Raw genomic sequence first — 14,276 nt, 5'->3', positions numbered from 1 at the left:
ATAGAATTTACATGGGATTTAGATAAAACTGTTAATATTCCGATGTTTTGTTCAAAACTAGAATATCTGTGTTCTAGAACAGTAAAAAACATTATACTTATATCATTACGGGTAACAACAGGAAAAATGTTGTGAATGTTCCTCACACAAAAGTGAAGACTGTCACTCTTTCAGTGACGTGGTAAGTGCTGGGATTAAGTGTTCTGTTGATGAGTAAATGCAGTTTCAGGAGTTGTTAAACGCAGAGAAACAGTGACACATGGGTACAAGTGATGTGTTACCTCTTAAATGGCTCAACCAGATATGGCATGGTCTACATCTGAATGTTTCCAGTAAAAGTTTATGTGCACAACTAATTTCCAAAAGGATTCAGTATATGCAAGGCACTGTCAGTTTAACTCCTGTGATTTGCATCATTTTCATAAGGCCTTTTTAAGGGTAAATTTTTCTACAAGAGTGATCTGTTGAATAATAGGGTATATGACTGTTTTCTGAAAATGGTCTTAAATTATTAATGAACTCATTTTAGACTCCTAACATGCTTTTTTAAATTTTAGTATTCTTTTACAAAAACGAAAATGAAATTTAAATGATTTGAAGGTCTGCTAAAACTCTCTATTCGAGTCATTTGATGCCCGTGACGTCACTGACTAACTCGTTGTTTCTACTGTCATAACGCTAATTCACAGTGATGTCTTGTTTTGGAATTATTTTGGAAATTGGTTCACAAATGTTGTGTGGTACCACATTGTACAAATACATACATAAAAACTGGTGAAAAATTGTTTTGAGTTTTCCAGAGACTGAGAAGATCCCAAAAATATGGTTGCCTGTACTGGCAAACTGCCACCACGTCGATGCACAAGTTCACTAACTTAATTAAACATGTGTTGCATTAACATCAATCTACCTTTGAAATATGGTTTCCAACTGTTACAAGGAAATAAAACTCTGAGTGAAAATTGTTGCTATATCATGCATGTAATTTGGTAGCTCAGGTGACAGAGCACAAACTGAAGAATTTTATAAGATTATATCTATGGGTCGCTATTTCAAATCCAACCTGATAGAATATATTAACTTATTTGTCAAGCAACTCCACAGTCCTCTCATCTTCAGAAGTACAAAACTTCACCACATGATCGGAAACACGAGTATTAACGCTTATTCCTTGCTGTTTACTTGTGCACACATTTGCAATTGCCGTTCACACATGTCACATTCAAAAAGATATTTCAAAGTTAATGTGACCACACCCGTTTTACTTTATTAGAAACTACGTTTCCTTTTATCTTTGTACTATCCAGCTAGGATCCATATTCTTTAAACTTTTGTCATCTTACATCTGCTTCAGACAATGACGTTAGTTTACGCGCACAAACACCACACCCTTACGTTTGTGTTACCCGCGTGCTGTACATGTTTTATTTCCCTCCATATAGAAAACCTCATTGTCCTAGACCTCATTGTACTGTGCTTGTATATTTACACTACTAGCATGCTTTCCAAAAAGTGAATGAGTTAGTGTAGTTATCCACTGTTGTCCATTTCTCAGAGTAAGATTAATGTGAAGATATATGCAACACAGCCCACCATCAAAACAACTGCTACTATCAGTTCTTGCTAACACAATTTTTGAATTTCGTTTCAAGTTTTTAAAAAGTAAATGACCCTTCCTGGATTTGAACATGTGACCTCTTGAACCGCAGGCAGATACACTATCCGTTACACCTGCGAGTGCCTGCTAGGATGAGCGTGTCAACTGAGTTTCTTCTATATGGGAAATCAGCACTAAGATTTGCGAAGAATGATTTTATTGTCTTTTGGATCACGCTCACGACTAGTAGTCGACAATCTAGTTATAATATACAAACTCATTTGCAAAAGTCCTACCATTCCTTAGTTTTGAGTGAATTTAATGATGTTGCAGGGAGCAGGGAAGAGAATTTCATTGTAGCACATATCACCGCTCTAAAAGGGTGGAGCACAAATGCATCAACTTTCACAAGGTCTCCACAATCAGTTTTCACAAAGTTCCTTTCTAATGTTACTTAAGAGTTTAACTACATTTTCCATCACTAAATAGCCAAACTGTATGGAGAAAAAGTATGTAAAATCCTCTTAACTTCTGCAAGCACATATGTATAGCTTTGTCTTACTCCTAGTCTGAGATGTCACCAGAGCTTCAGCTAATAACAGAGTGTTTCGTTCATGTGCCTGAATCTTGGTGTTTGATGATTTTTAAGCTTTAATTACATAAAAGTAATACATATTTTGTGAGAACATTGATCATAAATGCTACTTAAATGCTATATCAATCAGAATGATATTTTTAACACGGGAAAATAGCCTATTATGAACACAGATGCAACAATTAGGAAAAAAAAGCAGCTCTGGCAGTGCAAAGGCTAAATATCACAATACATTAGAACTTTTCTACAAAACATAAGAAGTTTGTTAAAATTGGAAGATAAAAATTCCACACCACTATAAGAAATAGAAAAATCTAAAGGTATTTCTATAGACATGTTATGCACAACAGAACATCATTTGGTAGTCACAGTAACTGAACTAATGCAACTACTTGGATACAAGCTAGTAACATGTTAGTGTAGGCATAACGCGAGGAAAGAGAAAGTACTTTCATATACAAAATGTGGAATAAAGGCTGAGACTATAGACTTAAATAAGTATTGCACTGAACAGTTTTCTGGGTGCCGTACTACAGTAAGAGACTAGGGAACATGTAAGACAGTAGTTCTATTAAATTATTTGAAAGTACTTATCTTCAGGAGAAACAGCAGTACTGCTGACACACACACACACACACACACACACACACACACAGAGAGCGAGAGAGAGAGAGAGAGAGAGAGAGACAATAATGATGGCAAGCAAAAAATTATTGTGACACCCCACCCCCTTTTCCAATTTTTTTCTCCCAATTCTCACTACAGGTGTGTCACTTTATCACTCTAACCTTGGGGGTCTAGGTGATCTGCCCTTCCCTTTTAAAACTTTCCAGATCCACCCGTCTCTCCTCCCCACAGATGGAATTTTCAGCTCCAAAAACTAGGATAGTGTATGTACTTTTATACATGTCTATCAAAAACACTGATATTTCACATGAAGGTAAGTAACCCTAGAAACACCAAGGTATTTTAGGTCACATGGAGCACCAACCAAGGGCAAATTTTGCCCGTGTTACAATAAGTTGTAAATCTTGTAATTTGTTGTAATATGTATTTATTTTATGTAATTCTGTTTCCATTGAGATATTAGTTTAACAGGAAATAGTGACAACATAATGTTGTTGTTGTTGTTGTTGTTGTTGTTGCGGTCTTCAGTCCTGAGACTGGTTTGATGCTGCTCTCCATGCTACTCCAACCTGTGCAAGCTTCTTCATCTCCCAGTACCTACTGCAGCCTACATCCTTCTGAATCTGCATAGTGTATTCGTCTCTTGGTCTCCCTTTACGATTTTTACCCTCCACGCTGCCCTCCAGTACTAAATTGGTGATCCCTTGATGCCTCAGAACATGTCCTACCAACAGATCCCTTCTTCTAGTCAAGTTGTGCCACAAACTCCTCTTCTCCCCAATCCTATTCAATACCTCCTCATTAGTTATGTGATCTATCCATCTAATCTTCAGCATTCTTCTGTAGCACCACATTTTGAAAGCTTCTATTCTCTTCTTGTCCAAACTATTTATCATCCATGTTTCACTTCCATACATGGCTACACTCCATACAAATACTTTCAGAAACAACTTCCTGACACTTAAATCTATACTCGATGTTAACAAATTTCTCTTCTTCAGAAACGCTTTCCTTGCCATTGCCAGTCTACATTTTATATCCTCTCTACTTCGACCATCATCAGTTATTTTGCTCCCCAAATAGCAAAACTCCTTTACTACTTTAAGTGTCTCATTTCCTAATCTAATTCCCTCAGCATCACCTGACTTATTTCGACTACATTCCATTATCCTCATGATGTTCATCTTATACCCTCCTTTCAAGACACTGTCCATTCCGTTCAAGTGCTCTTCTAAGTCCTTTGCTGTCTCTGAGAGAATTACAATGTCATCGACAAACCTCAAAGTTTTTATTTCTTCTCCATGGATTTTAATACCTACTCCAAACTTCTCTTTTGTTTCCTTTACTGCTTGCTCAATATATAGATTGAATAGCATCGGGGAGAGGGTACAACCCTGTCTCACTCCCTTTCCAACCATTGCTTCCCTTTTGTCTCCCTCGACTCTTATAACTGCCATCTGGTTTCTGTACAAATTGTAAATAGCCTTTCGCTCCCTGTATTTTACCTGTGCCATTTCCAGAATTTGAAAGAGATTATTCCAGTCAAAATTGTCAAAAGCTTTCTCTTAGTCTACAAATGATAGAAACTTAGGTTTGCCTTTCCTTAATCTTTCTTCTAAGATAAGTCGTAGGGTCAGTATCGCATCACGTGTTCCAACATTTCTACAGAATCCAAACTGATCTTCCCCGAGGTCGGCTTCTACCAGTTTTTCCTTTCGTCTGTAAAGAATTCGCGTTAGTATTTTGCAGCTGTGACTTACTAAACTGACAGTTGGGTAATTTTCACATCTGTCAACACCTGCTTTCTTTGGGATTGGAATTATTACATTCTTCTTGAAGTCTGAGGGAATTTCGCCTGTCTCATACATCTTGCTCACCAAGATGGTAGAGTTTTGTCAGGACTGGCTCTCCCAAGGCTGTCAGTAGTTCTAATGGAATGTTGTCTACTCCCGGGGCCTTGTTTCGACTTAGGTCTTTCAGTGTTCTGTCAAATTCTTCACGCAGTATCATATTTCCCATTTCATCATCATCTATATCCTCTTCCATTTCCATAATATTGTCCTCAAGAAGATCGCCCTTGTGTAGACCCTCTATATACTCCTTCCATCTTTCTGCTTTCCCTTCTTTGCTTAGAACTGGGTTTCCATCTGAGCTCTTGATATTCATGCAAGTGGTTCTCTTTTCTCCTAAGGTCTCTCTAATTTTCCTGTACACAGTATCTATCTTACCCCTCCCTTAGATAAGCCTCTACATCCTTACATTTGTCCTCTAGCCATCCCTGCTTAGCCATTTTGCACTTCCTGTCGATCTCATTTTTGAGAAATTTGTATTCCCTTTTGCCTGCTTCATTTACTGCATTCTTGTATTTTCTCCTTTCATCAATTAAATTCAGTATCTCTTCTGTTACCCAAGGATTTCTACTAGCCCTCATCTTTTTACCTACTTCATCCTCTGCTGCCTTCACTATTTCATCCCTCAAAGCTACCCATTCTTCTTTTTCTTCTGTATTTCTTTCCCCCATTCCCGTCAATTGTTCCCTTATGCTCTCCCTGAAACTCTGTACAACCTCTGGTTCTTTCAGTTTATCCAGGTCCCAACTCCTTAAATTCCCACCTTTTGCAGTTTCTTCAGTTTTAATCTACAGTTCATAACCAATTGATTGTGGTCAGAGTCCACATCTGCCCCTGGAAATGTCTTACAATTTAAAACCTGGTTCCTAAATCTCTGTCTTACCATTATATAATCTATCTGAAACCTTCTAGTATCTCCAGGGTTCTTACATGTATACAACCTTCTTTCATAATTCTTGAACCAAGTGTTAGCTATGATTAAGTTATGCTCTGTGCAAAATTCTACCAGGCGGCTTCCTCTTTCATTTCTTATCCCCAATCCATATTCACCTACTACGCTTCCTTCTCTTGCTTTTCCTACGTCAAATTCCAGTCACCCATGACTATTAAATGTTCACCTTCCTTCACTATCTGAATAATTTCTTTTATCTCGTCATACATCTCATCAACATAATTGAAAGCCTAATTTTTTAACACTCATAGAGTGAATATAACAACAAATAATGGTCAAATCTTGGTCAATGCAAGTTTGCTTAAAGTTTCTATGCACTCTTTGATCTATTAACTGAATAATACAGCTTTGTCAATTAGAAAAAGTTTCAAAAACAGAAATAAAAACACTTGCTAAAATACATGTTATTGTACATTGAAAACTCTCGGAAAACACTTTTCACTTGGAGAGAATATTTTCACTTACAGATGACATTTACCTCCTGCTCACAAAATGGTTGATTCTGAATGAGTCTTACACAGATGGCGCCCACAGTTTCCACATGTTAACTTGGTTCTTGTAATGTTGTCTTTTGCTCTCTGGTTACTTGCATTCTTCAAGCATAAGTAGCACCTTGCTTTCCTAGTAGGTTTTTCATTTGCAGTAATTTTGTTTACCTCTAGTTTCTTTCCTAAGATCTCTCCCATCACGCAAATAATAGGCAACTGGAGTCCTTTCAAATCCATGGCTCGCTCTTCTACGTATGGTTTCAAAAGTTCGTGGCTTAATTCATGGACATACAGTTCTCTGGCGTTTGGTTTCCCTTAATTCCATTTAGGCGCATTCATCTTGAACAGTGTGTATGAGTGAACTGCAGCTGTATCAAGTACGCTGTAGAACATTGTCAGTGGCCATCTTCTTATACCCCTTTTTGTAGAGTATGTCCTAACCATTTGATCTACGGCATCCACTCCTTCCTTAGTGGAATTGTAGTACAGGTTTATGTGTGTTTTCTTTTTTGGTATATCAACTTCTACTCCTGCATTATGATGTTGTGTAGACAACATCAACAGATTTGTCTTTGGTTTTTCCTTTGTAAGAGACAACTGTTTCTGGCGGCTTCTTAGGAGATGGGTCTGTGAATGTGAATTTGGAGGAATACAGCTCTCTGCCTGCTTTCGTCTTAAGTTCCCGCAGTACATGTTTTCTGTTTGATTTGAGTGTCCCATCCAATGTAAGTTTATAGTCTTGATAGAGAATGTCCACCAACTTCACAGAAGTGTAGAAGCGGTCAGTTGTGACATTGTAGCCTGTATTCTTTATTGGCTCCACCAGTTTCTTCACAATCTCAAGAGGACCTCGTTCACTGGCAGGTCTACTGTCTTTTCCAGCATACACTTCCATTTATATTACGTATCGTTCAGTTGCACTACAAAGCATTCTGACTAATATTCCATATTTTCCAGGTTTCTCTTTGAGGAAAACTTTCAAAGGACAACGACCTCTGAAAAGACACAACATTTCATCAATTGTATTGTCAGGTCCACTTCTGAAGTACGTGGGAATATTCCATTCAATACTTCAAATACTTCATGTAGCGGCGCAAATTTGTCATGTACACATCTTTCTGATCTGGTGTCTTTATCATCAAAGCGAAGAATTTTCAATAGCTGATATGCTGTGGTCTTATCCATAGCTCCTCTATAAATCGCTATTCCCAATAAATTTGACCATAAATCAAATAAAGAAATATTGGTGTCCTGGTAAACTCCCATTAGAATTAAAATTCCCATCAATGCATATATTTCAGAATCGCTAATGGGAGATACGTTTTCTCTTTCAGCTACTTCATTTGTATGGTCAAGTATTTTCTGAACTAATTCAGGAGTGAAAATTTTTTTAAACGATTCACATATGCTTGTAACTTTCCCAGGACTGGTTATTCCTTGATGTTCACAGACTATGTTACTAAAATCCCTTTTACTATGCCTCGGAGCTTCTGCAAGATACACTTTGCCAGAACTTGTAACATATTTATTTGGAGCGTTACTTGCGTGGTTTGTTTCTTCTTAATTGTCCTCCACTTCTGTATGATGTGACTCAAAATCACTTAAATCTGATAATTCGTCGTTGAGTAACAGTTCCTGCGTCGTTCAAGGCTCTATAACTCATCTTACAACATCCACTTTACAATAAAGGTGTCGCTCTACTGTGACAAACTGCTAATAGTAATAATGACAAGTCTAAAACCGACAATGAAAGTGAAACTCAACAATTAGATGCTCAACAAACCACTGTAAAACTCATGTTCGAGTTTGTCAACTGAATAAAAGAAAGAAAAACGTAAGGGCAAATTTTGCCCATGCTTGGTGGTTGTAGGGAAGATAATAAGAATTATGGTCTCGCGGAGTACCAACCCCGGGCAAAATGTGCCCTTGGGCGTAAAATTCCTATTTTGTAAATGCAATTATAAAAATTTAACCATAGCAACGTACAGCACAGTGTATTATAAGGTAACAGACAAATAGAAAAAGGCCCAAAAACATAGGATATTTGCCATGACATTTTTAAAAAATAAAAATGTGTGGGCAATTTTTGCCCGTGATTGGTGTTTCTAGGGGTAATGGCCAGCAATTACATTTCATAATTTTACAGTTTTCTCCAGAAAATTTTTCTTCTGTTGCAAGACAGAGACTCAAAATAAAATGTTTTTAACTGCATTAAGCAACTGGAGACAGCAAGACTCAATAGAAGTAACTGGGAACCGACTCTATGCAGAGATTTGAATCATTATTTCATCTGAGACAGTACTGATCAATGGCAGCGTATTTGGTTTAATACCAACAATCACATTCCAAATGAGAATTGATAAACATAATCCAACAAGATTTGATCATTTGTTTTTCAATACAGTTGTCTGTTATGAAACATATAATACATAGTTTATCTGACAGTCACAGTCAAATGGCAGCTATAGTGCACCACATCAACTGAAAAGTAAATTTTCACAGATTTGAAAAATGCTGACTGAGCTACACTTTTCAGAGGGGATTTACAGGGCACAAAATGGCAAGATGTTACCAAGGACACAAAGTACATAACAAATTAAATTTCTTTCCTGAAAATATTCTTACAGTACTATGAATTCAGTTTTCCTGTATAGTGGGTCACAGACAATTACAGAAGAGGAGCAGCAAACTTCCAAGATCAAAGTATCTTGCTCTCAGAAGAGACAGCTTTATTCAATGCAGAACACCAGCTCTAGGCTAATCAAGATTTTTACGTGAATTGGAAGCACTATGGCAAAATTTTTCACCGTCCAATTAAAACGCACACACCATTATACTGTTAAAGAAGGCAATACACAAAAAAAAGGGCAAGACTAAATTGGACCATTACTGGCATGAAACAAATAAGCTCGGTAAAGCAAATGATATCCAACTCTGATGACAGTAGCTCCAAAACAGATTCAAATCATAGGCCAGCAAATTCAAGGAATTCTTTGTAACAGTAGCTGAAAGTGAAGGACAAAAATAGTCCACAACAGGAAGATCCACTTAGACAGCCACAGCATGATCCACCACCAGACATTAACTCTACCAAATCATATGTTAAACAGACCATAAAAGTGTTAAAAATCACCAAAAGCAGTAATTCTCCTGGCTAGTATTTCACAAAAATACTAAAAATGTTGTCCAAATTTGTTAGCGCCCCTTGAATTAATTTTGTAATCAGTAAATAAGCCGATGTATATTTTTTGAACAACTGAAGCACACAGTAGTAACACTTGTTTATAAAAGTACAGATATGCAACTGATATCTAATTATATACCCATCTTCTTTCTTCCCGCATTGTCAAAAATTATAGGGATGCCTTACTACAGAATACTGAACCATCTTTCTGACAATAACATTTTTCAGAGCAGTTGGCTTCTGTATAGGCTTCCCTTTCAAGAAAGCTACATTTAATCCCATGAACTCAAATATTCTGGAGTAGCTAAAAGAGTAAAATCACCCTGTTGGCATTTTCTGTAATCTTCCAAAGGTCTTTGACTGCATAGCCATGAAGTTCTACTACCAAAGTGAAACACTTATGACATTAAAGGCACTCTCCTGTGACAGGAGTAAGACTAAATTCAAAGGGGGTGACAAATTAAATGTGGTATCCTGCAAGGTTCTATGCTTGGCCTGCTCCTCTCTTGACCTATGTAAATGATTTATCTGAGACCTAGGAGGATTCTTTATGAAATGTGACATTTGCTGATGAAACAAGTAGGGTATATGTCAATAAAGGACCAAACACATGCAGGTGAATAATATAACAGGGTTACAACTGGTTCACAGCTAATAGCATAACCCTTAGTATAATAAACACTCATATTTTGCAATTCTCAACAAGTAACAATGGCTTACCCTTACAGGTACCAGAAGTAGAGATCAATGCCCATATATTGAATGAGACTGCTTGTGCGAAGTTACTAGGCATCCAGATTGATAATAACTGAGGCGGTAACAGCATGTGGTCAAATTAACCAAAAAGCTAAGTTCTAGCTTCTTTGCACCTAGGAACATCTCTCACTGTATTGACCTGCAGTCAAATTTGCTAGAACATTTGCACACTATCACTCAATACTGTCCTATGGCATAATCTTCTGGGGTAATGCAGCTAGGGTCAAAAAGTACTTATTGCAGACAAGTGTTTGATGAAAGTATCATGTAAAGTTGGTAATTCAACATCCTTTAGGGGCCTTTTCAGGAACATAGGGATCTTTTACGCATGCATACCAATACATACACCCCCTAATGGTATTTGTGGTTAATGACAAAAGTGATACAGGATGATATCAGTAATTCACAACCATAACACTAGAAGTACAACTAATATCCATATGGACTATGTATACCTATCTATGGTTAATAATGGAGTTTTATACTCCAGTGCTTAAGTATACAACAGATTGCTGTTAGACATCAATATCACCTATGTATTGAAAAGTCCACCCTTATAGCTAAGTGGTCAGTGCAAATGATGGCACTGTGAAGAGTCCGGATTACATGCCTTGTAACTGCCAGACATTTTTTTGTTGTGGGAGGACTGGAAAGAGGTGTACTCAGCCTCGTTAGGCCAACTGAAAAGCTACTTGAGTGAGCAGCAGTGACTCCAGGTCACAAAAATGAACAATGGCCAAGAGAGCAGCATGCTAACACCATGTCCCTCAATAGTGCACCCAATGACCTCTCAGCAAGGACTGCATGGTGGGTGGTCGGCACTGATGGGTCTGTGGATGGAGTTTATGAGATACTGAAAAACAAAGGATTAGTATAACAGATATTTTGTTTGGGCCAGCCCATTACTGGAAGTAATAGGTCATGGACATTTTTGTTACTGATACACCACATTCAGTCACAATATTTTATTTCCTTGTTTTAGTTCAACACTTTTGGAGCTACAACATAATTTTCTAGGACTACAATTTCATTTTTCCAAGTGTTACATCTGTTTCATTTGGACACAAAGCGTTTTGTCCTGCATCAGTGCAGCACTTCCATGTCAAACAAGGTAACATGTAGAAATCCATATACATTTGAACACCTAGTGTGAATGAAGTTTTCAACAATACAGACAAAGAGCATTTTATACTCAAATGAAACTGAAGAAGAAGTAACACCCATAAATGTCTTTGCAGTCCTTGATAATGGAGTTGTGGTTCCAAAACATTTTGAGCTAAAACAAGAAAATAAAATACTGTGACTGAACACAACAAATTAATAATAAAAATATTCCTAAAATGAAGCATGATGCTCCTCATACAATTTTTCAGAATATTTGGACTCTAGGATATAACAACCCTCCAACTCTGATGTTTGTTTTGAAAAGGTCTTGATACTGTCTGTATATGTAGACAGCCGACAGTGATTTATGTGAACTGCATGTTTTACTTGAAGCATTAGATAAAACAGCAGCTGAGTAATACCATAGAAAAAGCACTGACTTTATTTCAAGGTAGTTGTTTTTCTCTTATTACAGATATGTAGGCTAGTGTAATTTAGGAGTAATTCACATACTAACCAGTGTGAGTATATTAGCAATGGTAATAACTTCTTGTTAACATACTGTGCAGGGGTACTCAGCAATTGCAGCTTCTGTCATGTGTAAACATTCTAGAAGGCTATCCATCATGGGATTCACAGAACACTATGTATGAATGAATGAATGGATGGATGAATATACTTGGGAAATATGTAATATGTGTATCAGTCAACTCCTAAATAAATACTTATAGAATTGAAACTTCCTGGCAGATTAAAACTGTGTGCAGTACCAAGACTCCAATTTGGGGCTCCTGAGTTCGAGTCTCAGTCCGGCACACAGTTTTAATCTGCCAGGTAGTTTCATACCAGAGCACACTCCACTACAGAGTGAAAATTTCATTCTAGCATTAGTGGAGATTCCAGTGGTTATAATTTATGGAAACTGAATAACTCCACTTCAAATTTTGTCTTTGCGGCTTGACTATTTTGGCCATGGCTGATAAAGTGTGGTCACAAAATTTAGCAACAGAGTCCTACTACCTCCTTTGATTTTTTTAAAACATTCTGTGAGATTAAAATGCTTTTGGTCTTTTCCCCTCGTCTGTTGTGGCAACATTAAACGCAAAGAGAGCTAACAAATAACAAGGAATACTTAATGCTAGTAGTCGGCTTAGACTAGAGATGTAGAAAACATGGGACAAATTTAATCACAAAAATGGGGAATATAATGTGATACCAGTGGAGATTTTTTTCAAATGGGATAAGCTACAGATCAGTTTATCACCACAACCAGATACTTTAATTTCAAATTAACTGGTTCCATCAACTAAAAACAAAATTGTGAAAATACTGACCAAAAGGTGACGTCACAGTGGAAATTAACGTTACTTCACTGGTCATGGGCAACTACTACAATTGAACAATTCTCTTGACTGAGCAAACTTGTTCATCCTACACCTGCATAGCACTTTAAAGACCATGTAAGACAAAAATATGCATCAGACTCCTTGTTGACATATTCAGATGGAAATATTTGATATGACCCACACTCCTCTTCCGTCCTGTCTTTCTGTTCTTTGCAACCATACAAATACTTTTACACTACAATATGAATTTTTGGGACATCAGCCTATGAAATGTTCTCTCAGCATGCAGCAGTTTATCAGAAGAGGACAATCACAACAACAACAAATCTCACTTCCACCACAAACAAACATCAAAGACAGCTAGCCTTGTTGGCAAGGGAAATAAAACAAACAAACAAACAAACAAACACACACACACACACACACACACACACACACACACACACACACACACACAATGAGTAAGGTCACTGAAAAGTATTACATACCGATAAATTCTTTGCAGACTTTCCACTTATTTTAAGAATCTCAGGATTTGCCATCACTGCAAATATGAGAGGTTGCTTCTTTTGTGCTCTCTGGCTGGAAGACCCAGGAAGAATTCGCATACCTCCATATAAAGGTATAGAATCTTCTGTGTTATGTGGCATCACAATTTTCACCCAAGACATAACATTAATATAACATGGTCGATCAGAACCCTAATGAAAAACAAAAAGTTAATTAGAATACTCACACATTATCAAAAACATATTCGGATGCAGACACTACAAAGAGAAGTTAACATACATGAATAAAATCTTGCACACACATATGAGGCTGCGGTGGATTTCGAAAATATCGGGCTCCATTTCTTGCCCTGTCCATTTGTCTTTTGCTTTTGCATTGATGTAAATATGCAAGACTCAGCTTCTTACTCCCACTATCAGCTGAACCTAGACGCTCCCTCATCTGAAAAACATTTGTGAGGTCATGTAAACAAACATTTTTTTAAAGAGTTATACCAAGTTGAACACTAAATAAACAACTGTGTGGATGGCGAACGCTAAGAACAGCGACGTAAACAGCCTGTGTACGTGAACCGTCAACAGACCTCATCCATTTCACGAAATTTTCATGGCATTGTAAAACGTGTACACAATTACTACTGAAGACTGTATACCAACACGGAAAGTCGGGCACGGTTTAAAGGCAAGTTACGAAAGGGGGAGCTATATTTACGCCGTTCATCTAAATATAAATGTTACTTATTTAAATGTAATGCAAATCCTAGCCGGATGTTTTCTATTAATATAACTTACCTTCCTCCAGTCCTAAACTGGAGACGGACGACGGACATAAACCACACACTAACACACCCATCAAAACACACAGCTGTCACTAACCTCCTCGTTGACACACATTTCATTGTTTCAGCTTTCTCCCAAGCTAAATCGATTTTAGGTCGCAGGTAGCAGAAACACTCCGCTTCGCCAAAGACATTACTTTTCAGCAGTAAGTGGTTAACATCTCTGTTATAATTTACGTTTAGGATATACTTGTCCAAGTAATGAAAGTTATTATTAGATCGAAAAAGAATAACTATTAGTTCTGTTACGCATTCCACTTATCATCGTCCGTTATATACAAGGGGTTTCATATAGTGAAACAGCTAATTATAAGAAGGAATAGATCACAAACAAAATCTCAAGGTAATCAAATATCATATAAGTCTTCAACAAAAAAATTAAACATATAAAGTGAATAACAAGCAGTTTTATATCAAACTGAATAACAA

General features: G+C 37.1%; 1 protein-coding gene across 3 annotated transcripts in view; it reads right to left on the bottom strand.

Annotated features, from left to right (window-relative positions):
• The window catches only part of LOC126168446 (uncharacterized), a 45,112-nt gene extending 31,143 nt beyond the window's left edge, over positions 1 to 13,969 (bottom strand). The window contains exons 1-3 of one of the 3 annotated variants that reach the window (XM_049920556.1): positions 13,885 to 13,969; positions 13,289 to 13,450; positions 12,988 to 13,200 (exon numbers count right to left, since the gene is read on the bottom strand). In XM_049920556.1, the coding sequence (XP_049776513.1) occupies positions 12,988 to 13,200; positions 13,289 to 13,450; positions 13,885 to 13,902 (393 nt within the window). In that variant the 5' untranslated portion in view covers positions 13,903 to 13,969. Of the gene's footprint in view, positions 1 to 12,987; positions 13,201 to 13,288; positions 13,451 to 13,592; positions 13,706 to 13,800 lie in introns of those variants that run through there. The other 2 variants (XM_049920558.1, XM_049920557.1) reach the window with 2 other exon arrangements.
• Positions 13,970 to 14,276: the final 307 nt, after the last annotated feature.

Source organism: Schistocerca cancellata, chromosome 1, assembly GCF_023864275.1.
Source record: "Schistocerca cancellata isolate TAMUIC-IGC-003103 chromosome 1, iqSchCanc2.1, whole genome shotgun sequence".
Classification (NCBI taxonomy): Eukaryota; Metazoa; Arthropoda; class Insecta; order Orthoptera; family Acrididae; genus Schistocerca; species Schistocerca cancellata.
Note: the sequence above shows the minus strand (reverse complement) of the source record. Positions and strands in the feature narration are given on the sequence as shown.